General features: G+C 42.7%; 1 protein-coding gene across 1 annotated transcript in view; it reads left to right on the top strand.

The window, feature by feature from the left end:
* The first annotated feature begins 791 nt into the window (after positions 1 to 791).
* Positions 792 to 26,205, top strand: part of BAALC (BAALC binder of MAP3K1 and KLF4) — a 33,574-nt gene continuing 8,160 nt past the window's right edge. Inside the window, exon 1 of the mRNA XM_045006774.1 lies at positions 792 to 1,069. Coding sequence (XP_044862709.1) covers positions 892 to 1,069 — 178 coding nt within the window. The 5' untranslated portion in view covers positions 792 to 891. The remainder of the gene's footprint in view (positions 1,070 to 26,205) is intronic.

Genomic DNA, 26,205 nt, shown 5'->3' with positions numbered 1-26,205 from the left:
AGCCTTAATGACCCTTACTCATGAATGTAGTGACTTGTTCTCTGTTGCTCTGAGAGACAGGGGCGGCTCCTGGCCCCAGCATGCCGCGGGGGGCACGTCTGCGGGAGGTCCACCGGAGCCGCGGGACCGGCGACCGGCAGAGCGCCCCCCCGCGGCGTGCCGCCGTGCTTGGGGCGGCGAAATGGCTAGAGCCGCCGCTGATGGGGAGAAAGGGGTTGAAGTGTTCAGTCCAGGGCACGAAGGAGCTGTGGAGTGGTGGCTGGCATTAAAGGGCTGATTACTGTGGACTGAATTACAAACGTTGCCTTTTTAACAGCAGCAACCGAGTTAATGCAGCAATCGGGAGCCAGTCGCTGTTGCCCTCGCATGCTAGGAAAAGGAAGGGGGGGGGGTTATGAAATGGGGCGCCCGGGCGCCCAAGGTTTGTTTTGGCCAGTCCCAAATACTACCACTGCATCACCCGTTACTGGAGGGAACCAGCATCTCTGGGCGGCTGCTTTCTCCCATCCCCGCCTCTTCATGGGCTGGAGGCTGAGGAGTTGCGGAGATCAGACAACTCGCTGAGGAGCCTCTTCCAGTGGCTTCCCCGCAGGCACTGCCGCGTGTGCCGGGGCTGCGCGGAGCCAGTCTCCCGCCAGGAAATCCCGGGCAGAGAGAGAGGAGGCGCAGACGGCGGGGAGGGAGCAGCGGGGGAGGCGGGAGACCGCAAGGCCGAGCAGCAGGAGGGGAGGAGAGGAGGGAGGGGTAGCTGCCTGGCAGAGAGCACAGCGGGGAGGACGGGAGCGGCGCCCCGCGGGGTCTCGGCCCCCTGGCTGGCTGGCGGGGGCGGGACGCGGTGCTGGCCGCGCCCGGGGCGCTGGGCTGCAGCCGGGCAGTCCCGGTGCCGGCAGGATGGGCTGCGGGGGGAGTCGAGCCGATGCCATCGAGCCGCGCTACTACGAGAGCTGGACCCGCGAGACCGAGTCCACCTGGCTGACGAACACCGACACCGAGCCCCCGCCGCCGGCCTGCGGCCACGAGAGCGCCCGCGCCGAGGCCGGACTGCGGGACCAGGGCGCGCCGCACCCGGGTGAGTGCTGGGCTGGGCTGTGGGGGGGGGTCCCCGGGGCCGCAGCCAAAGCCCCTCATCTCCTGCCCCGCCCCCCTCCCTCCGGCTCGGTCACCGGGGCGAGCTGGGGTCCCCCGCCTGCTCTGAGCTGGGGCGGGTTGGCTGGCCAGCCATCGTCCCCCCTTCCCTCCGGAGCCTAGGAGCGGGCACAGCGTCTAGCATCTGCCCCGGGGGAGCCCCGTGTTCGTGAGCCGCAGACCCTGGGCCGGCAGGACAAGCGGCTTTAAATCAGCGGCTCCGGCTGATCTGCTGCGAACCTGGCCAACGAACAGCATCTGTACATCGCGATGAGACAAAAGCGAGGGGTCGGGGAGATCGCTTGTTAAGGCTTCCTCCAAGCGATCTGTGAAGTATGGGCCATTTCTGTCTCGCATGAGTATACCACGGTACTCCCCCAATTAAGCTAGCCCCAGTTATTGGAAATTCCCGCTGAAGCCTAACATCTGGCACATAGAAAATGTCCTCACTTATGTGAAACACGAGATATTTGAATCCACCCTCCCCAGGATGGACGGACAAACGGTCTGTCTGAATCTCTTTATTGTTCTGTTAAGAGTTTAATCAAATGCGTGGACAAGGGTTTGCAACTAGCACCAAAGCGGTATTATATATAGTCTATTTCTCTTTTTCCCCTTGGGAAAAGATGCTTTTTTACGCCTATTTGGAAATGCAGGCATCTAAGTCTGCACTTTAAAAACTTCGGGATTGTACAGCAGCACTGCTCCATTTGTCAAAAAAACCCTTCACTGCCTCATAACCTATATAGTTTCTTGTAGTTTCCAGTGGACATGGAAAAGGAGGAATTTTCACATTCCTGCGCTTTTATTAGAAAAAGCTTGTTCTCTACCTACCACACTTTGATAATGATCCTTAATTTTTTGAGGGAGAACATGTAAATGGCATTAGTTTGTGATAACCCTCTGGCAGAGAATGTGGCTGTATGGTCTCTTGGTGCAGAATAAATGACCATTCGATGCAAAACAAGGCATTGAGGAGATATTTTAAAAGTGGCACAAATCAGCCAACCCTCCCTTCCTTAAAACCCCTCTGAAAATAAAATTAAAGGGACCATGACATTGCAGAAAATGAAATTGACCTAACAGTGTGAAATAAGGCAATTGGCCTGCAATTTTGACTTTTTATTTTTAACATTTGTCACATTGTTAACCAGCAGTGGATCTAAGAATTTACAGTGGGGAAAGACAGGATGAGGGAGAAAGGGGAGGTGAGATTCAATATGCAAGTGTTAGATAAATTAGATTTTCAGGGCATTTCAATCTGCCTATGGGATCATAGAGACGAGAGAGAAAACACTTAAGTTATTCTTCTGTTTTTCTGGCAGTCTGGGATTGTTCTTACAACACATTTTTCTGTATTGTTGGAGCTGTGTTGGTCCCAGGATATTAGCGAGACAAGATAGGTGAGATAATACCTCTTATTGGACCAACTTCTGTTGGTGAGAGAGACAGGCTTTTGAGCTACACGGAGCTCTTCTTCAGGTCAGCTATTACTTTACCCACCTTGTCTCTCTAATATATTTTAGTGTTTTGTCCACTCAAGTTTTAAATGCTCCAACTGATGGAACTACCACCACCTCCTTCGACATGGTAAGTTCTTGGGGTGATGTGCCAATATGAGACAGGGTTGCTGGTTGCTGCTGCTACCACATTTTAGGTATTATCACAGTACAAATACTGCAATAATAATAATAAGAGTTAACTTAATTCTATTGTATCAGAGGGGTAGCCATGTTAGTCTGGATCTGTAAAAGCAGCAACATTGCATCTGACGAAGTGGGTATTCACCCACGAAAGCTCATGCTCCAATACATCTGTTAGTCTATAAGGTGCCACAGGACTCTTTGCTCCTTAATTCTATTGGGAGACTATTTCTTAGCTATATCTCACTGTCAGGAATTTTTCCTAATATTCAAACCTGGATTTTCCCTTTCTTGATTACCCTGTCATTCCTAGTAACACTCCCAAGTACCACAATAAATAATCTACCTCCTTCCTTGGCATTAATATCTGTCAAAAATATTTTCAGAATGCTAGTACATCCTTCTTTCTCTTTGACAGTATATTAAGCTCTATTTATGTACTTGCACTATAGATAAATGTGTGTGTAGCCAAACCCATGATATTTCATAACATTTTGGCACAACTTTTTATTAAATAAAATCACAATTCATTACTGTATGTCTTTTTTTTAATCTTCTGTCCCCCTCCATATTTCACCTTTCCTTTCTTCCTGTTTTAGTTTATTTACTTTAGATTATTTATCAGTCTTTTTACATCTTTTTAACATGCATGTTTAAATAAACTAATAAATTTCAACATCTCTGTATTTTTCACAAGAGTAAATACAGAACAATATTAATTGTTATAAACCAGTAAGTGAAATATTGAAAACTATAAAAGAACAGATCCTCTGTGCTCTGACCAGGATCATAACGGAAGTAAAATATACTCAGTAGCAATTCACGAAAGTCCAAAGCTGAGCCTTTGATAGCACCAAACAGCCTCGCATATTGAAGAGGGAGAGAGATATAAAAATACAGGTAACATTATGAAGCATTGCAGGTGATGAAATTGAAAGAAACCTTTTAAAAGACAAACTTGTCTAAACTTAGGGTGATTGGTTTCCAGGAGTGAGAAATGAGATTTTCTAGCAGAACACTGATAAAGGCCTCCATTTCATTGTAAGCTAAGAACTTGTCACAGAATCTTTGTTTCCCAAGCCTCCGCAAATGCTCAGGCTATAGTTGGGCATAATAATAGTACTCTTTTTCCATAGAAGCACATAGGGCTTCATCATGCAACTCCTTACACTTGGTTCTTCTCACTTTAGTTGCCTGATTGACTTCAGTGGAACTGCACGAGTAAGGGTTTACAGGATCAGACTCAGTCGCCAATAGGCTAATCCCCCACAAGAAAACCACAGGATAAGTAATTTTCAAATAACCACCAAAACTGTAATGTCTCAGTTCATATTTATGAATAACTTGCTGCAAAAACTGTGATAAACATCTAGTGTACATGTAAACAGTCTATTAACTGCAAAACACAAACCCCTATCAAAAACCATTAAGAGGTTCATTAACTAAATTACAGCTGAAACCAAACTCAGTATTACTGCTCAGAGGTAGCTTCTTTTAAGTCATTCTATTCCCACGCTCTCCTAAACCAGCAGCCATGTTAAACTCAGTTTTTGCTTATTCCAGAAAATGACTTTGACTAATAAAACAAAATGCTGCCTCTTGCTCAAAAGGTCATATAGTCATAATCTGTCCCTTTGATTGACAGCTCCTCAGGGCAGATACTGGCTCTTACTATGTGTTTTTACAGCATCTAGCACCATGGGGCCCAAATCTTGTCCGAGGGTGCTGCTGCATTATGAATAATAATTGATCTTTACATGATCAAGGAACTAAGTTAAGAGCACATCTATTGTAGCAGAGCTGACAAGCTGCATATTGATTGACTCAGAACTCTTATTCTGTACCTCAGTCAAACCCTAGTTCATTGATACAAGTAAGACTTATTTTTAATTACTTGAGTAATTTTGTTGTTTGACTTGAAAAAACAAATAAACCTTTCTGTATTAGTTTTTGTATACTTTACAGTTGTAACATATCAAAGAACATTATCCACAATATATTTTATGCAAATCAGCCTGACATACTGTAGAGCAGTGGTTCTCAAACTGTTTTTTCATGGACCACTTGAAAATTGCTGAGGGTCTCAGTGGACCACATAATGATCTTTCGAAATGTTGTTTGTACAGTTAGCTAACTATTGTAAAGTGCTTTGGATAAAAGCGCTATATAAAAAAACCTTTAATTAATGTTTTTTTATTCTACAAATTAAAACACAACTCATATTAATATCAGTAGTCTTACCTTTCTAATGCAATGGATGTGCCCTCTCTCCCCCTCCGTGGCAGCCTTCGAGCTGGGGCTGGGAAGAAGTGTGGGGGTCTCTCCCTCTCTCCCTCACCGCAGCAGCTCCTAAGCTGAGGCTGGGAAGGAGCGGGGGTCTCTTCCCCACCACAGCAGCCACAGAGCTGGGGCTGGGAAGGAGGGCCATCTTTTCCTGGCAGCTGCAGTCCTGGAGCTGGGGAAAGTTGCCTTTTTCTCTAGCCGCCGCAGCCCTGCACATCCCAAATTCCCTCCAGCCCCTCTTCTCAACCCACTGCCCCGTCCCACCTACCTCTTATTCCCCCCAAGACCACCACCTCACCTTACATGTGCATCTTCTCCAGGGTCCAGGCACCTGATTAGTGAAGCCATGCCTGCGCAGCTCCACTAATTAGGTGGGTGGCCCTTCATTCTCTCGTGTGCGGCTGCCCAGACGCGCACCTTAGAGGGAACTATCTGCAGACCACCTGAATGGAGCTCATGGACCACTGGTGGTCCACAGACCACAGTTTGAGAACCTCTGCTGTAGAGGAAAACATTTTCATGACATTAGCAAAGGTGCCTACTGTCAGTGGGCAGCCACAAAAAATAGACTTATTAGCAGAAAAATGTATATACCGTGGTCCGAATCCTTCTTCTGAAATCATTGGCCAAAATGTCCATTCATTTAAAAAGGATCAGGATTGGGCCCTTCATGAACATGTAAGGGAAATTCCACCAGAATAATAGGAGGGAAAACTCAACAGTGACACCAAAAAATTAATAAATTAAGATCAGCTAACCAACAATATCAGACTGATATTTGGCATAATTGTCTCTATTTAGATGCATTTGTGTGTATTTATGAAAAAAAATTTGTTCTGTTGCATTTACTTAAGTAAAATACTAACTGGAGAATGATATAGTTGTTCTACAAATGTGTGATCACTCACAGCACCAGGAAAGGCTGATAGATATCACCTTGGCAATTAGGCTGAGGATTCCTGCTTAAGAATCAGCATACTTGAAATAAAAAGGGGTTCAAAGCACTGGCCAAATTTTTTATGGAAGTTTCTGAAAGTTGCCCTTCCCTTGTGTGTTGCTTTACAGTAGGAGAAACTGAAAGGAGTTGTAGAAAAACAGGGCTGTTTGAACACTAGTTGCCATAACAACAGAGCAGTATTGGTTATAACCACAGCTGCAATCATCTGCTGTTCCATTCACCAGGTAAACATGAAATTAAAAGTTTAACGTAAGTGAGGAAACAACCATCAGGTTACAAATGAAATTCTCATCTTCTGAAAAAGAAAGATGCTTTATTAAATCATTATATCTTTTAATATACTTTACAATAAACAGTTTCTGCTGGAGAGCCCATTAATGCAATGTCCAGGTTCGGTAATGCAAAATAAAGGCATATCAATACCCCGCTCTATGTTCTTATACCTGTCTTTTCCTCCCCCCACCTCTTATGTTCATTTAAACTCTGGAATATATAAGGAATATGTCATAATAATTACTCTGATGTTTAATCGCTTAATAAGAAGGGGTGATTTTATTACAGTCAAGTGTTGTAGTGACCAGTGGATAATTAGGACATCTTTACTGCGTGTAGATGTGTTCCAGAACTTTAGTATAAACATTACTGTTCTATTAAATTACTAGATAATGTGGTCCATTTTTTATTGTCAATGGATTTTATTCTACACGCTCTTTCAACTTCCATTACCCATAACTTCTGTTGGGGATATATTGTATTGAACAGGCCCAGTTCTCAGCAATGAAGAAGAGAGTAAAAGGGAGGAGGAAGAAAGGAAGAAGAAATGCTAGGAAAATGGTGTCTAGTTTTCAGAAAGTGGCCACTTTATGTGTACACAAAGTTGAGTAGACACACTTTTCAAGCATTAATATCTATGCATGCAGGTGATATGCAAAACCTATGTAAATTTTATTTGTACAGTGGGTTAGTACAGATGTTTGTGCATGCATAAAAGGATGAGTTGGGATAGTTTATGGGTTGAGACCCCTTTGCAAATCAGTTCCTTAAAATCATGATTTGATAGGGATGTTCTCCAGATAGGCTTTGAATGGCACCAGAGCTTGTAGAATACTCAGCACTCAGGGAAGAACATATAAATAAACCTCTGTGCTGCCAGTACTGTAAGTACAAACACAGTATTAAATGTAAAAGCAAGCCAAAAGCAATCTGAAAGAGTGTAAGACCCTGCTGCTTCAGAGGAATTAATCTGAATTTGTCATTCACATATATACCTCTTAGTTCAGTGATAGCAAATTCAGTTTTTCACAGACTGTCCACCAAAGATTGATGGGAAGTACTGCAGGGACCAAAAAGAAATAACACTGATGCACAGCATAACCACCTTTTTCCCTCGGTTTTCCTGCCAAAAACAAGCCACATCTTTAATTCAGCCCATGAATCAGGGAATTATAAGAAACCTTAAATGGCAGTAGATGAAAAGAATAGGTAACTGGATATAGTGTGCAATAAATGATGGGAGCAAACCCACTGGAATTTGCACTACATTGAATATTTGCATTCTTCATTCAAATATATAGATATAGATAGCATTCAACTTGGAATCCAGTTAAGGTTTCCACTTTGTAGCCTAACTTATATTTACAACACATCAGTTTTAAATTAGACGTCCTAGCAGATAAAGAGGAACTGATCACAGAAGTAAAAGTTAACGGTAGCTTAGGTACAAATGATCATGACTTGATTACATTTATAATGTGCAAACAGAATAAAGTTCAGACCAGTAATGTAATGTAGCCCTTTCTCCCTCCCCCTCACCTCCCACACACAGTGCTTTAATAGGGCCAATTTCACAAAGCTGAAAACAATTATGAGCCAAATCGTAATTTTGGAAGAATTTAAGTAGAAAAAATATGAAAGATAATTTGGGAATCACTTAAAAACATCCTACTAGATGCCCAAAGAGCCACAATTGTGGAAGAAGGCCATGCTAGTTTAAAAAAAACAACGACCTAGTTTAGAGGGAAATGAAGGTAGCTATATAATAAATGGAAGAAAGGGAAAGTTGATAGTAAGGAATATAAATCAGAAGTTAGGCATTGTAGAAAATGATAAGGGAAACAATGGGACAAAAGGAGAAATTTATGGCTAGCAGAGGTAAGGACAATTTTTTAAAGTTTTTAAAATATATTAGGAACAAACAGAATTCTGACAATGGTATTGGTCCATTAGCAGAATTATAATGGTAGAATTATCAATAATAATGCAGAAAAGGCAGAAATAGTCAATAAATATTTATATTCTCTATTTGGGGAAAAACAGATGATGTAGTCTCATCATATGATGATAACACTCTTACCATTCCACCAGTATCTCTAGAGAATGTTAAGCAGAAGCTACTAAAGTTAGATATTTTAAAATCAGCAGGTCTAGATAACTTGCATCCCAAGAGTTTTGAAAGAGCTGGCTGAGGAGCTAACTTGATTGATAAGGTTAATTTTCAATAAGTCATGGAGCACTGGGGAAGTAAATGGGATAACTCAGGTAATTATAGGTAATTATCCTATATCAATCCTGGGCATAATAGAGTGATAATAGAATGGGAATAGATTAATAAGGAATTAAAGGGGATTAATGTAATTAAAACAAATCAACATGGGTTTATGGTAATCAATCCTGTCAAACTAACATGATATCTTTTTTTGATGAGACTACAAGATTGGGTTGATAAAGGTAATAGTGTTGCTGTAATGTACTTAGGCTTCTGTAACATGTTTGACTTGGTTCTGCATGACATTCTGATTAAAAAATTAGAATGATATAAAAGTAACATGGCACACATTAAATGAATTAAAAACTGATAGATCTCAAAATGTAACTGTGAATGGGGAATAGTCATTGAGAAAGTGTGTTTCCATTGGGGTTCTGGAGGGATCAGTTCTTGGCCCTATGCTATGTAACATTTTTATCAATGACCTACAAGAAAACATAAAATGATCACTGATAAAGTTTGCAGATGACACAAAAATTTGGGAGGAGAAGGTCACTTATTCAGAATAATCAGGATCACTTGGAAGCTGAGCACAAGCAAACAATATGTATTTTCGTACAACTAAATGAAAATCTATACATCTCAGAACAATATTGTAGGCCATACTTATAGGATGGGGGACTCTATCCTGGGAAGCAGTGACTGAAGAAGATTTGGGGGCCGTGATAGATAATCATCTGAACATGAGCTCCCACTATGATGCTCTGACCAAAAGAGCTAATGCAATTCTGGAACACATAATCAGGGGAATCTTGAGTAGGATTAAAGAAGTTATTTTATCTCTATATTTGGCACTGTTGCAACTAGAGCTGGAATACTGTGTCCAGTTCTGGTGCCTGCAATTCAAGAATGATGTTGATAAATTGGAGACGGTTCATTGAATAGCCACGAGAATGATTAAAGGATAGACCAAGAAAATAAGAATGGCCATACGGGGTCAGACTAATTCTCCATCTAGCAAAGTATCCTGTCTTCTGACAGTTGCCAGTGCCAGATGCTTCAGAGGCAATGAATAGAACAGGGCAATTTTGAGTGATCCATACTCTGTCATCCAGTCCCAGCTTTTGGCAGTTGGAGGTTAAGGACTCAAAGAGCTCAGTCTGTTTAACTTAACAAAAAGACAGTTAAGGGGTGACTTGATTCCAGTCTATAACTATCTACATGGGAAACCAATATTTAACAATGGGCTGTTCAGTCTAGCATAGAAAGGTATAACACAATCCAATGGCTGGAAATAAGCATGACTTTTTAACAGTGAGAGTAATTAACCTTTGGAACAACCTACGAGGGTCGTGGTGGATTCTCGATCACTGACAATTTTTCAATCAAGATAGAAAAATATCTAAAGAGATATGTTCCAGGAATTATTTTTGAGAAGTTCTATGGTGTGTGCTGTACAAGAGGTCAGACTAGACAATCACAATGGTTTCTTCTGGTCTTGCAGTATATTAAGCATGTGACTAGTTCATAGATTCATCGTTTTGCTGGATCAGGGCCATAAATGGAAAACATCCATCCCATTCTCCAGATATTGTATAGCAGTTTTTCATGCCACTCTCAGTTTTATCCCTCCAGCGATCAGACAGACACCAGCACCTCTGTGAAATTAAGATGGCATTATGTTAATAACCTATATTAGAAGCTGGAAATTTGTAGATCAGGAGAAGTAACAGTAATGTTTGGGTTGAGGAGTAGGGACAGTATTTAAGCAATATTTACTTGGTAAATCCGATTTTTCTGAAAAGCTTTTCTATTGGTTCGATTTATTCATAGCTTCCAAGGCCAGAAGTGACCACTGTGATCATCTAATCTGACCTCCGGTATAACACAGGACATAGAGCTTCCCCAAAATAATTCCTAGAGCAGATCTTTCAGAAAAAACATCCAGTCTTGATTTAAGAGTAGTCAGTGATAGAGAATCCACCACGACCCTTGTAAATTGTTCCAGTGGTTAATTACCCTCACTGTTAAAAAGTTACACCTGTACCTTGTTTCCTGTTTGAATTTGTCTAGCTTCAACTTCCAGCCTTTAACCTTCTCTTTGTTAAATAGATTGAGCTCTTTGAGTCTATTATTGTAAGGCATGTTTCTAATCCATTAATATTTCTTGTGGCTCTTCTCTGAACCCTCTCCAATTTACCAGTATGCAGTATTCCAGATCTGGTTGCACCAGTGCCAAGTTTAGAGGTAAAATAACTTCTCTAATCCTACTCAAGATTCCACTGTTTATGCATCCCAGGATTGCAGTAGCTCTTTTGTTCAGAACATCACATTGGGAGCTCATGTTCAGCTGATTATTCATCAAGACCACCGAGTCTTTTTCAGTCACTGCTTCCCAGGATAGAGTCCTCTACCCTGTAAGTATGGCCTATATGCTTTATGCCTAGATGTATATGTTACATTTAGCTGTATTAAAATACATATTGTTTGATTGCTCCCAGTTTACCAAGCCATCCAAATGACTCTTTATTAGTGACCTGTCCTCTTCATTATTTATCACTCCTCCAATTTGTGTCATCTGCAAACTTTTTCAGTGATGATTTTGTTTTCTTGTAGGTCATTGATAAAAATGTTAACACACCCACTCAATGTCAATTCCCCATTTACAGTTACACTGAGACCTATCAGTCTCTAATCGATTTAATGTGTACTATGTTAATTTTATATCATTCTAATTTTTTTATTAAAATGTCATGTGATATCAAGTCAAACACTTTACAAAAATCTATTACATTAGCACTATTATCTTTATCAACCAAAATTGTAATTTCATAAAAAAATCAAGTTAGTTTGACAGGATCTATTTTCCATAAACCTGTGTTGGTTTTCATTAATTATATTACACTCCTTTAATTCTTTATCAGTCAAGTCCTATATCAACCTCTCCATTATCTTGCTTGGGATGGATGTCAGTCTACCAGACTATAATTACTCAGGTCATCCACTGAAGTCAATGACACTACACGCATGCTTAAAATTAAGCACATGTTTAAGTACTTTGCTAGTCTGTGGCCTATATTGGAAAGGATGCTACAGAAGCAAATGTGGCTAAGGGTGATGAATAGGGAAAGTGGATAATTTTTTGAGGGGGTGTGGGGGAAGGTTGTGCTGCATGGCCATTTAGCATTTTTACATGTTATGGGGTTGTTTCTTTTAAAATATTGGTTCATTTAAATATATATTTGTCAGAAATACATAGTGTATTCTGATGGGCTCCTCTAAATAAATAATATTCCTCTATCTCCTCCAAAATATTTTTATTTATTTATTTTTGGTAAATAAGTACCAGAAACCCTTAATGAATACATTTTAATTTAAATATTTGACACAATTGATGGAAGGGAAATTGTTTTTGCAGTTATACAACCTCGAGTTGTAATCTTATCAGGTCTTGCCCTGAGCAAGGCTGGATCTTTTCAGCACTCAGATGGGAGATTCTCAAGGAAACCCCACGTGCCTCACTAAGTGAGGTTTACAGTTCAGTAGGTGGTACTCTTCCCTAAATCAGTGGTCTTGTATTGAGCTACTGTGCTGATAGAAGTGGGGACTTTAGGATGGGTTGTATAATCAGGATCCTCATCATTTGTGGTTCATCAACAGACCATACCATTTTTCACAAAATCCCAGATGAATTCCAATTTGTATAATTACAATCTGTCTCCCTAAATTCCCCCTACATTTCAAAGTAGATGGAGTGGGACTGATTCCACATGGCCTTCCACCTTGTGTAGTCATTTGCACATGGGTAAAACAAATTCACTGAATATGCCTTGTGCATAGGCCCTCAGTAGAGGGCCTCCCTAACTGTCTTGGTATCTCCAGGAGAGAGGCTAGTGGGTCCTGAGCCATGTGGGATATACAGATAAAACACACACACACACCCCCCTAACACTGAACTTGGAAATGTAATGGAAGTTAGTCCCAATCACAGAGTACAGGTGTAATGTGTTTCATATGTAAACACTGCTAAGGCTGCTGCATTCTGCATTACTGAAACTTCCTAATGGTGATTAGGGATAGCCTCATGTTGAGCACATAATTGTAATCCAGTCTCAAGGTGACAGAGATTTGGATACCTGTAACAAGAACAGCATTATAGGCGCAAAACAGTCATAATAACCAGTCCAGTCCCACTTTCAGTGTAGTGCACACCTTAAAGGCAAAGGAACTCAATTGCAGTGTAAGAAATTCTGAGGTTCAAAGTTGTTTTTTATTTTAAGCTCAGATTCAGTTAATGCCAGGACTGAAAAGCTGTGTGGCAATGCTGCTAATTTTTCTTTTACATCAGGCCTCCTGTTGGACAGAGATGGAGCAGTGCTATTTTGTTGGATTATGTCAGTTCTTCTGATCAGATACAGAGCTTGCCAAGCCACTTCGCAGCACCCTCATCAGCAAAGTGCAGAGCCCTCAGACCACCCTCAAATCTGGTCAGAGGGCAGTTTTTAGTGCTGTGTGACATTGTCTGTCTTTGGCCACAGCCGTATGTGGGATCTTCTCATTGGCCTCAGGTGCGGGGTGCTGGAACAATTTGTCTAGTGGGGGTGCTGAGGGCCATTGAACCAAACTGTAAACCTGTATATGATGGAAACCACTTCAAGTCAGGGGGTGCAGCAGCACCCCAAGCATCCCTAGTTCCAGCACCTGTGCTCAGGTGTGAAGATGGCTGCACATTGACCCTGGTCCATTCGATATCTGTTCAGAAGGACCCATGAGCAGCATGGCAAATCAAAGCTGGGTACATGCTCAGTCAGGTCAGTTATAGGAGACTGGTTTCTGACATCAGCTGCAGACTATTCTTCATGCCACATCAATGTTACAGAGAAATCTGGGCACAGCAAGTGGGCCCACACTGGGTGCTTTGAAGGCAGGTGTGCTTTTGGGTAGTCAAAGAGGACTGTATGGTGGTAGGTTTGGGTTTGCCCTGATCTTCTCAACCATTGAGGCTGTAGCATCCTCACAATGGATGTGTGGATGAGTGGCTACCTTGGGGAGCCACAGTGCTGGTGTGGATGGAATCCTCCCAGTTACAGTGTGCACGGTTGAATGTATTTGTGTGTCAACCAACTTCTTGTGAGACGAATGGAGCCAGACCAGAGTACAGCTGCAGAGTAACAGAGAGCTAACTCAGATGATCAGAGAATTTGAGCGTTTGCTCCCCATGAAGTCCTGGTCAGTTTGCTTAGAAGATATGTTCTGAGTCCTCACGTTAGGTGCAGTTTTCCTCAGATGGTTAAGATATGTAAGAAATCTATCGAGGATTATGCTGAGGTAGTTTGGGTGGGATTCATATTTCAAGTGACAAGAAAGAGGTTCAGCATTTTTTCATGCAACCCATGAGTACCCGGTTCATACCAGGAAAACTGATGATCCAACCAGCAGACAGCATTTGAAGTCCTTTCCAGGACTGAATCTTGGTCTCTTGCCAGCCAACATTCCTGATGTAATTCTGCCCACCCACCAACGTTTAAGCCTTTGAACTAGCCCTGAGAATACTACAGCTCAACATTGAGGGATTGTTGACAGCTAAACACAGCATTCTCAGCGATTATGCCAGTGATGCTACATGCTGTGTGAGTATGTACATTTCCCACCAGTGGACTTGCATGGAAACAATGGCTTGTCCCTTTTTTGTACAGTAATCAGTAATTTGCTCTTCTCCAACAATTTTCTTGGCTGTTGGCTTAAGTACTTATAATTATTTCTTTAGCATCTAAAACCTATTTTGCCTTTTTTTTCTATTATGATCAGTAACAGTGTATGCTTTTAAAAAAGGAAATGGGTAAATGAAGGTGCAGTTTTGTACTGAGGGAGTTTGTAACTGTGAGCGTCACTGCAGGAGGTCAAGTTGTTGTTGGTTTTTTTTTAAAAAGTTGTTGAATTTATTTTTAAATCCCTCTAGTCAGTTGATTGAAGAGTCAAGTTTTCTGATTTGCCCTCATCTGGTTGAGTGTTAAAATCTTTCCAGGGGAAAGGCTGGCCATCTGCAGAAGAGCAAAATAACTGCCCCATCCCACTAGTTTTGATTTTTGACCGTCCATTTTTCCAGCAATACATTTTGTTGTGTTTCAGTTCCTGCAGCTACCAACCTTCACACTGCATTCATATCCTCCCATTCCAAGCTTTGTGCCTCCCACGCTGCTGATCCTACAGAATGACTTCTCACTCCAGCACCCCAAAAGCCTACAATCTCTTCTCATTCAAATCCTTCCTAAAGTCTCACTTCTGGAATTCCCACAAACCTTAACCCACATCAGTTGCCTTCCTTTTACCAGTCCTTTCACACTGCCTCTATTGCACCAGTGAATTTCATATCAGGAAGATCTGAGTCTCAGCATCAAAGAAAAATTAAAGCACTCTATATCTTGCAGACTTCCAGCACAATAAGGTGGTTGGGACTAGCCTAATGGTACGGGGTAGCATAGTGTACTACTGTGCAATGAATCAGGATTCAAACAAGTTCTCTGGTACCTGAACAACACATTCAGCTGCTGGGAAGTTGGACTACTATAGCCAATTACTTCATTTTATCATTAATTTATTGTGTGATGTTATGAATAACTAACATATAATGTAATATATAATAATTGTATGCTAAATAGATTTAAATTGTAGGATTATAGAAGTATAAAATTGATCAGTAGTCAGAAGGGATAAGAATGCATTAGGTATTTAAGTAAGTAGGGCTGAAACGCAAGGCCTACAGACATGTAAAATGTCAGCTTGGCCATACTAGGCCTTAGGCCTAAGAAATGCTTGACATAAATAAAGTGACCAAAGAATGACCCTATGCTACAAGATTACAGGAAAAGATGTGTCAATGGCTTAAAAATTAACTGTAAGAGTAATTTTGACTACAACATACTTGGTAGTCACGTTGTTCTAACACGGGCCCTAACCGCAGGATATATGTTATGCATAAATGCTAAAGAGAATAAAAGGAACTCTAAGAACATAAGAACATTAGAAAGGCCGTACCGGGTCAGACCAAAGGTCCATCTAGCCCAGTATCTGTCTACTGACAGTGGCCAATGCCAGGTGCCCCTGAGGGAGTGAACCTAACAGGCAATGATCAAGTGATCTTTCTCCTGCCATCCATCTCCATCCTCTGACGAACAGAGGCTAGGAACACCATTCTTACCAACTATAACCAACCTATGAAAAATGGGGTACACCCAGGGCCGGTGCAAGGAAGTTTTGCGCCCTAGGCGAAACTTCCACCTTTCGCCCCGCCCCAGCCCTGCGGCACCTCCCCACCTCCCCCTCTGCCCTGAGGCGCCCCCCCATGGCAGCTCCCCCCCTCGGGAGCCGTGCAGCACCTCTCCACCCCAGTTCACCTCTGCTCCACGTCCTCCCCGAGAATGCCGCCCCCGCTCTAATTCTCCTCCTCTCCCAGACTTGCGGCGCCAAACAGCTGATTGGCGCTGCAAGCCTGGGAGGCGAGAGAAGTGGAGCAGCGACCACGCGCTCAGGGAGGAACCGCTGTAAAAAAAAATTTGGGGCACCGCTTTTTGGCGCCCCCAAAACTTGGCGTCCTAGGCAACCACCTAGTTCGCCTTAATGGTAGCACTGGCCCTGGGTACACCATTATTTTTGAGGAACAAATACAAATAAGGAAAAAGAGGGTAGACACCTTCACACACTTGTGCAGAGTGTAGGTGTCAGAATCACAAGATAAAAGAGGGCTCTCAGACTGGGTAAAATGAGTTCCCTATAGGAAAACTGCAACAGGAACTATCCTTCTACTGATGATCAATTGGCAAGGCATCCATCAGACCCTAAGAATATTGTTAAGGATGCAAATATGACTATACTTGTAACTTGTCCATAGGTCTTTATATAATTTCCATATGCATGGGTAATCATGACCTTAATTGCAACTTTAATAACACTTGTAAAACATACTAGACCTTGTACTTGTGAATGTATGCATGGTCACTATGTGTTCCTCGAGACTCTAAATCTGAAGCAAGTAGCAGAAGTGACTTTCACTCTGTTGAGCTTGAAACTAGCCACCAGAGCCAAACCTACAGTGGCGTAATACCACATTACTAAATTCACTTTAAATAAAATAAAAGGCTACAAACACCCTGAAGAGATTTCTAGTGACTCCAGCACACTCATAAATCATGTTTATGGGCTCCAGAAGAAGTGAGATCCAATCCTCGTCAATCAGAAAAGAGTCCAGCACATGGTTGAAGGTGAGGAGGAGAGTCAGAAAGGGGAAATGTTGTGAGGGGATGCTATGGTGACTCTTACAGGTCAGAGTAGGTCTTGTATAACCTCCCAGATAAAAAAAGAATTTCATTGTTTTGTAATTTAAGACATTAGAACTGAAAATAATTGTTTACCTCCCTCTCTAAAGAGGAATTAATCGCCTATTTGCTGTTCTTTACCAGAGTAAAATAATTGATTTGACATATGGATGTGCAGAACATAAATGCAATATTAACCCAGGATTATATGTACGTTACTGCTGGAAAACTTTGCTGTGGAAGCAAGTGGAGATCTGAGATCTCTGATAATGTAAATACATTTTCCAGTGGCTGAATAATGAAAATGGACCCTGTTTTGTTTGCCTATGGATTATTTCCAAGGTGCACAATAGGAAACCCTTGGTAAGAGTTGTTGATTGAAGAGTTACAGCTAAAAGGATGTCAGCAAAATAACAAATGAAAATTAGTGTTATATTTTAGTACTTTCATAACCAGAAACAAGAAAAACAATCATCCCCAAAGTTACATTAATATTATTGTTTTAACCCTTGGATAATACAGAAGGAATATTGAATCCCTAGTATTTCTTTAACTGGTTTAAACAAATACATTTTCACCATAGCAACCAAGGAACATGTCAGCTGAGTGATTCAGAAGCACTTTCTCCAATTCAAAACAGTGTAATTTTTTATCACTAATTGACTTATTATTGCAGAACCATTTGTGTTGCTATATTTAAGGCTATGAGAACAACATTGCCCAAACCCTGTGGGAGTACTCAGAAAAGTTAATAAAACCTAACACTGTTTAATGTTTCTGCTCCCTCTCCCTGCACTGTGGAATCCATTTTCACTCTTAAGGTGCTTCCAGCGGACACTCTCCAGAGGAGACAGCCACAGAGGACTGGGAGACAGCAAAGAGATACCAGGCTGCCATGCAGGAGGCCCTGGCTTTCTGAGTGTGGCTCTCAGAGGATCCACAGAGGGTGGCAGATTGAACCCCTGCTCCTCCAGGAGGAAAAAGGGAAGGCAAATGCCACCCCAAAATAGAAGAATCAGGAGGGAACTGTTTTTGTTTCCTTCTTCCTTGCCCTCCTCCTGTGGGCACATCAGCAGAAGGAAGAGGTCATGTTAGATGACTACTGTATCCAGTAAATAAGAGCCAGAGTGCAGGACAAGGAGCCGGAAGGTCATGCTGGGATCTAGCCCGGTCTGGCACTGGATTCCTCTGTGGCTTTGGGAAAAATCAATGAAGGTAGTAATGTTTACCAGCCTCCCAGAGGTGTTGTGTTTGCAGAGTTCTTTAATGACATAAACCTCTTTATGTACTAAGTATTTATTATTTAAGGCCTAATAAAAGGGTTATTGTCAAGGCTGACTGGCCCCAATTTAATTTTGAAAAAAAAATTTTTTTTTCAATTTTTACTGCTCTCCTGGACCTGGAAAGTCGTTCCACTCCTTAAAATGAAGACCACAACTTAAATTCAAATTTCTGTGCTAGATGGTTAGACAAGTTTTAAGCCTGTTATTTTGTGTGTGGTGTTGTGATCACAGGCATGTTGTTAAGTTTGGTACCATCTGTATTTTCCTTCCAGAACAAATATAGCCATGATATTTGTCTCTTTATTTTATGATGGTGTATCAGTGCATGGGGTGTGTAACAGGGTAGCACCCACCTCTCGTGAGTGTCCCCAGCCCAGGTGTGCATCTGCTCCACTCTCAGTCTGTGGTGACTCCTGTCAGTGGTTTTTCAGGTAGTTCTTTGGAGACTCAGCCCTTCGACCAAGTCATGCATAGTTGGCGTGCAAACAAAACAAATCCCTTCTGTGGCATACAGTCCAACTGGGCCTACTTCAGGGCCCTCCATAATGTCCTGCAGCCTTTCCTAGGCTCAGTCCTTTAATAGTATGACAGTCTTTACCTGGCCTGGATATTAAGCCATACCCCAAGGCTTCCTCCGTGGAGGCAATGGCTTTGCCCTCTCTGGATCCTTCTGGCCCCAGATCTCCAGCTGAGCCACTAAGCAGTTCAGTTCCCCTTCTGAGAGTGTGTCATATTTCAATATTCAGGCCACTCCCCCATGGCTAATGTGGGGAGGGAACCCAGGCCCACCCACTACTCCTGCTCTCAGCCCAGGAACCCTCTGAATAGCAGTTATGTGCTACTGTGTCCTCTTTAGCTGTTCTGTCTGCAGTCCTGGAGCTCCCTCAGCCATCCAAGAATGCAATCCACACTCCTCCAGCTCCAGGCAGCAACTGCTTGTCTTGAGCACTGCAGCTCTTTTTATACGGCCTTCCTGGGCCCTGATTGGCTGCTCCATGCAGCCACTCTAAGCAGCCTGGAGGACTTCTCTACTGCTTCATTCTGGGATGGTGTATGGTAGTATCCTGAGGCCTTCAGCAGGTGCCTCTGGGCCTGGTACACCCCATCACAGGGTGCAACATCAAGTCCGTTTGCAACACAGTTACAACACCCAAACATATCAGTATCAAGGCATTATTCTGTATCCTGACATATCAGTGGGGGGAAAATCCCCATCCCAAAAATCTGCAAAGAGCTCCATGTTAGTAAATGTCCGTACCTGCACAAGCACAGGGGTGAGTCCACATGGAGCTCACTGCAAGATCAGAGTCTATATTTGCTTGATCCTGTCCTCTGTCATTCATTAGGTATCACCTGTTGTACTATATTGAAAAATCACTGATTGCACTGCATGGGATGCATACACTTCATATTACTCGTGCTGAAAATGCATGAGCTACGTTCCAAACAGAAAAGGTGGCCCTGTCCATGATCTGAAGACAAATAAATGTAAGACAAACATACAGAGATTAGTCCAAAGGGCATGACACATAAGAAGAGTGATGATTGGCCATATCTTGATAAGTTATGTATTTTGCATACACACAAGATCTATAGCTTCCTGCTGCTTTCCCAAGCTTTGTGGGATGATACTGCCAGCCAGAAAGCAGCACTGAGCCCTAAATGTTTGCAAAGGTAGGTGGAGTCTCCCTTCCATGAATATATATGAAGGGGCACACCCCCAAGCAGATCTCCCTCTGTCTGCACAGAATGCCTTCTCCCTGGCATGTAGTGGAAGCCCTTCCAATGGTGCGCTGTACAGAAAGGACTCCTCAGGGATTTGGGACAGAAGAAGGTGCAAATGGCGCTTCAGCATTTCATACAGATCACAATTCTCCATTCCATTTCTTATGTAGCCTTATTTGCTTTTTTGCCCATAGCTGAACATAGAGCCAAGATCTTCATTGAGCTGTACATAGCGATGCCCAGGTCACTTTCCTTAGTTGATACAGATAATTTGTAACCCTGTAAAGTATATTAATAATTCAAATGTTTCTCTCCAATGTGCATTACTTTGCATTCATCAACTTTGAACTTCATCTGCCACCATGTTGCCCCATCACCTAGTTGGTCAGGCCCTCTGAAGTTCCTCATATCTTTTGTGGACTTAGGGTGATCAGATGACAAAACTGAAATATTGGGATGCGGAGGGCGTCAGAGGGAAAAAAAAAAGCCACCAGAGCGCCCCCCCCCCCGCACCAGCTCGCCTCCTCTCCACCTCCCCCCGTAGGGGAAGGTGCCCAGCTGGTGCAATCCCGCAGGCGGCCCTGGAGTGGGGGCAGCATGCCCCAGCCCCCCAGTCCCGCTCGGGTTCCGCAGGGGAATGAACGGGGCTGCCGCTGCCTCCACCCCGGGGCGGGGTTTCCCTACAGCCCGCCCTGCTGGGTGGCGCAATCCCATCACCCCAAGTGTGCCCGGGCCTGGCCCACGCCCAGCTGCCCCACAGAGCACTGCGGGCAGCCCCAGAGTGGGGGCAGCAGGCCCCAGTCCCCCCATCCCACTCGGGTCCCGCAGGGGAACGAACGGGGCTGCCGCTGCCTCCATGTGGCGGGAGGTGAAGCTCCATTGGAGTCCTCACGCAGGCAGCTGCTGACCCCCCACCCCCACCCATGGGCGCGTACAGGGAGCCGGTTCCTCAGGCCGGACCCAGGGCTGCCCCTGCAGGTACCACCCCACCCTCCTGCCTGCGCTCAGGGCCAGGCCGGACTCACCCTGCGCTCCCCTGCGTCCCCCGGGCCTCCCTCCAGCGCTTGCGCTGCCATACAACTGATCCGTGCAAGCCTGGGAGGGAGGAGGAATGGCGGGGATTTGGGGAGGGATCCAATGGGGGAAGGAGAGGGCAGAGTCGGGGTGGGGGGGCGCGAGCCCCTCCGAGCTCCGCCTGTGCACTGGAGCAGAGGGCAAAATTGCTTGTTTGTCCAGTGTCCCGACTGAACATCGGTCAGGACGTGAGATAAACAAGGAAATATCGGGACAGTCCCGATAAAATCAGGACCTCTGGTCACCCTATGTGGACTTGACCAGCCTAAGTAAGTGTCATCTGCAAGGTTTGCTACCTAACAGTTCACTACTTTTCCAAGTCATTAATAAATATATTAAACAACACTGGACCTAGTATAGAACCTTGAGGCATCCTGCTGCTAACCTTTTGACATGATGAAAATTCACTCTTTATTCCTACTCTTTGTTTCTTGTCTTTTAGCCAGTATCATCCATGACAATACTTTGCTTCTCAGCTGATGGCTACTTTACTTCTTTTGCAGCATCTTGTGAGGAGTATTGGCAATGGTCTTTTGAAAGTCTAAATAAATTATGTCACCTGATACCTGAGGGTGGGACACTGCTGCTTTGAGAGCCCTGCAAGTGAAGAGAGAGGAAGGGGTGTGTGAAAACAGGCACTCTGACATTACTATGATAAGAACATAACAATGGCCATACTGGGTCAGAACAATGGTCCATCTAGCCCCATATCCTGTCTTCTGAAAATGGCCAGTGCCAGATGCTTCAGGGGGAATGAACAGAGCATAGCAATTCATCGAGTGATCCACCACCTGTCATCTAGTCCGAGCATCTGGTAGTCAGAGGATTAGGGACACCCTGGACCTATCCTCTATGAACATATCTAATTCTTTTTTGAGCCCAGTTATACTTTTGGCCTTCACAACATCCCCTGCTAATGAGTTCCACAGGTTGATTGTGAAGAATTACTTCCTTTTGTTTGTTTTAAACCTGCTGCCTAGGAGTCATTGGGTGACTCCTAGTTCTTGTGTTATATGAAGGGGTAAATAACATTTCCTTATTCACTTTCTCCACACCATTCATGGTTTTATAGACCTCTGTCATATCTCCCATAGTCATCTCTTTTCCAAGCTGACCAGTGTCAGTCTTTTTAATCTCTCCCTATATGGAAGCTGTTCCATACCCCTAATCATTTTTGTTGCCCTTCTCTGTACTTTTCTAATTCTAATATCTGTTTTGAGATGGGGTGCCCAGAACTGCACATAGTATCCAAGCTGTGGACATACCATGGCTTTATATATTGCCATTGTTATTTTTGTCTTGTTATCTATCTCTTTCCTAACAGTCTGTTAGCCTTTTTGGCTGCGGCTGCACATTGAGCAGATGTTTTCAGAGACACAATGACTCCAAGATCTCTTTCTAGAGTGGTAGCAGCTAATTTAGACCCCAGCATTTTGTATATACAGTTTTCCAATGTGCATTACTTCGCATTTATCAACATGATGATGATGACATAAATGCCTCGGCAGTTTGGTTTAAATTATACTTAGGCAAGACTCAGATACAGGATGTTTCCACCTTAACAGCTTGCAACTTCCAGAGTGAGAGAGGGAAAAAATGTAACCAGTCATTCCTTTATTTTTGACATGGCAGTATTCTACATCTCTTATAACACTGCCAAACGCTTGCCATCTGGAGAGCAAGAAGTTCTGTGCCTGGTCCTTTCTTTAAGACCTTGTCTGGTCTCTAATTAGGATTCAGATATGAATTAATGAAATAGCCAGCATCTAAATTATGTTTCATTTTCTGATTTGTTAACACAATCTTGTGCTCTAGCTTCCATTGCTAATGGATTGTTGTTCTGATTCCTTCACACCAGTGATATATGAAGAGGAAAGTGAATACATTAAGTTCCTAAACTTGCAGCGGATTGTGCTAGAATTTCCAAGAGTCAGTTTTTCTCTAGTCTTGTGAGTGTTTTATGCTTTGTTGTGTCTGGATCTTCTGCCACATAAGGTCTCACTCAGGGTTTGTTGTGGCTGCTTACAACATGGCTTCTTCAGCCTCCTGAGTTCTCAGACAGTTCTCCAGCAGCTGTTGCTTTCAAACAGTTCCTCCCAGGAAACAGCATGCTGCCTGTCTTTCATATTGTTACAGCCGGCTCAGTAAATCATTCCCTTGTTGATGAACAAGGGTTCTAAAACAGTTCCTCACTTTTAGAAAAGCAAACATAATAGCGTCAGACTAAAACAAAGCTAAAGCCTGTAGTACATCAATAGACCCTGATAATGGCAATGTAACTGATAACTGGGCTCAATGGAAAGAGAGAATGGAACTGATATTTGCAGTCCCAGGTGCTGATAATTGGTTAGTTTCAGATAAGTATTGGACAAAATGTCTAATCTCAGCAGAGTGTGGCACTTAAGCAGCAAATTAGCAGAGGACACAAATGAACCAAATCTCCCATTTCCACTGTTTATGGTTTTCCACAGTCCCAAGAAAGATACATCTATGCAAATAAATCTATTCCAAGACTAACACGGCTACCCCTCTGAAACCCATCTTTTTACTCCCTGGCTCCTCCTCCAGGTGCAGGCCGGGCAGTTAACTGTACCACCTAGCTACCTTAACTCCTTCAGGCCTCGTGTGGGGTGGACACTCCATCACACCATATGTTTGAAATGTCCAAATGTAGGTATTAATACTTAGCACTTATAGCACTGTGCATCTTCAAAGAGCTGTAGTAAGTCATGCTTACAACACCTCTGTGAGATAAATGAGTATCCTTAGCTCTGTTTTCAGATGGGGAAACTGAAGCAGGGAGTAGAACCAATTTACACAAGGCCACACTAAGTCAGTACCAGAGGGGGGCATGAGAACTTAGGAGTTCTTGGCTACTAAGCCTGCATTTGTTTCCATAGGCTATGCCATAAATACATAAATAGTTCTTGAGCCCTTGTTCCTAAATAACTGACTGGCTCCTCAGGTCCCTTCCTGCAAATCATCTGAGTGTGCAACAATAGTCTAGAATCCTTTGAAACCCTGACCCATGCCAGGTGACTGGCCAAGAAAAAAAGTAGCATATGACTTTTAAAAACTAACTTTATATTTGTGGATAATCTAATATTAGATGTACAGACACTCTTTTCCCAACACATGTATTATATAATTTTTTAAACATTAGCTTTAATAAAATTTTTAAATTTGTTATTACTACTCTGCTGCACACCTTAGTCTGGAAAGTTGCAGGGAGGTCTGAGATTTAAAATGCAAGCTGCTTGAGTAGACTTCATGGAGGTGCAGGAGAGGAGATGTTTATTGCTGAATGTGGGAAGGTGTCAGTGCTGTGGAATAAGAATATAAGAGCTACCACACTGGGTCAGAACATGATTCATCTTGCCCAGTATCTTTACTCTGGCAGTGGCTCACAGGGAGTGTACAGAACAGGGCAACTATGGAGTGATCCACCCCCATCTTCCGCTTCTGGGGGTCAGAAATTTAGAGTTGGTCTGAACATGGGGTTGTATCCTTCATCATCTTGGCTAATAGCCATTGATGGACTTATCCAGTTCTTTTATGAACCCAGTTATACTTCTGGCCATCACGGCATCCTATGACAATGCGTTCACCAGGTTAGTTGTGTGTGCTATGAAAAGTATTTCCTCTTGTTTAATAAACCTGCTGCTTGTTAATTTCATCAGCTTTTTGTATTGTGTGAAAAGGTAAATAACACATTTCTATTCACTTTTTCCACACCAGTCATGATTGTATAGACTTCTATCATATCCCCCTTAGTCATCTCTTTTCTAAAACAAACCTCTCTAATCTTTTAAATCTCTCCTTCTACGGAAGCCCTTTATCATCTTTGTTGCCCTTCTCTGAACTTATTCCAATTCCACGATATCCTTTTTGAGAGGAGGCAACCAGAACTGGTTCAAGGCATGGGTATACCAGGGATTTATTAGTGGTATTGTGATATTTTCTGTCTTATTTTCTATCCCTTTCCTAATAGTTCCTAGCACACTGTTAGCCTTTTTGACCACTGCTGCACACTGAGTGGAAGTTTTCAGAGAACTATCCTCATGATGACTCCAAGATTTCTTTGTTGGGTGGTAACAGCTGATTTAGAACCTATCATTGTAAATGTATATCAGAGATTATTTTTTCAAACGTATATTACTTTGCCCTTATCTATGTTGAATTTCGTCTGCCATTTTGTTGCCCAGTCACCCCATTTTGTAAGATCCCTCTGTAATTCCTCACAATCTACTTTGGTCGTAACTATCTTGAATAATTTAATGTCGTCTCCAAACTTTGCCACTTCAATGTTCATTTCCCCTTTTCAGAACAGCACAGGTCCCAATACAGATCCCTGGGGGGCAGTCCACTGAGATCCACCATTCTCAATGGTCAGTCTTAAAACTGACCATTTATTCCTCCTGCCCTTTGTTTCCTGTCTTTCAACTAGTTTCTGTTCCATGACAGGGCCTTCCCTCTTATCTCAATTGCTACATAGTTTCCTTAAGAGCCTTTGATGAGGACCTTGTCAAAGGCTTTCTCAAAATCCAAGTACACTATATCAAGTGGATCCCTCTTATCCACATGCTGGTTGACTCCCTCAAAGAATTCTAAGAGGCATAATTTCCTTTTACAAAATCTGTGTTGACTCTTCTCCGACGAATCATGTTTATCTATGTCTCTAATAATTCTGTTCTTTACTATAGTGTCTACCACTTTGCCCAGTATGATGTCAGGCTCACCTGCCTGTAATTGCTAGGATCTCCTCTGAAGCTTTTTGTTAGAGGCAGATAAAGAGATGAGAGAAACACCAGTTTTTTCCTCTCACAGAAAATGACAACTTCCAAGCATTAAGGAATTTTAAACATATTTTTTACATAAAATGCAATATTAATGTTAAAAAAAAGCCAATTCCATTTTTTTATTTATACAAACCAAGATTATTTGGATTTTTTTTTAAATTTCTTTTCAGCTGACAGTCCTAGAGAGAAACTGGCACATGGACACTCTGTCACCATCTGCTGACAGTTTAGGAAAATGCAATAATATATTTTTATTCATATTTCTCACACATTAAGTCACCTTCATCACTTTCAGCATCAAGACTGGAAATTTGGGTGGACCTTTTTTTGCCGTTTGGACAGTTGTTTTGGTATGTCCCCTGTTGCTATTTCAGTCAACTTTACTTCTCTCAGCCATTTTCTTTGGAAACCTGTTACTGAAAAGTCTTTCTATTGATAAGGCAGCTTTTCCTGCCAGGTGTATTCCCTGCAGATTTCTGAGTGAGAATACAGAACTACATCTCTTTCATTTATAGTGT

Source organism: Mauremys mutica, chromosome 2, assembly GCF_020497125.1.
Source record: "Mauremys mutica isolate MM-2020 ecotype Southern chromosome 2, ASM2049712v1, whole genome shotgun sequence".
Taxonomy (NCBI): Eukaryota; Metazoa; Chordata; order Testudines; family Geoemydidae; genus Mauremys; species Mauremys mutica.
This window is presented reverse-complemented; position numbering and strand designations above follow the sequence as displayed.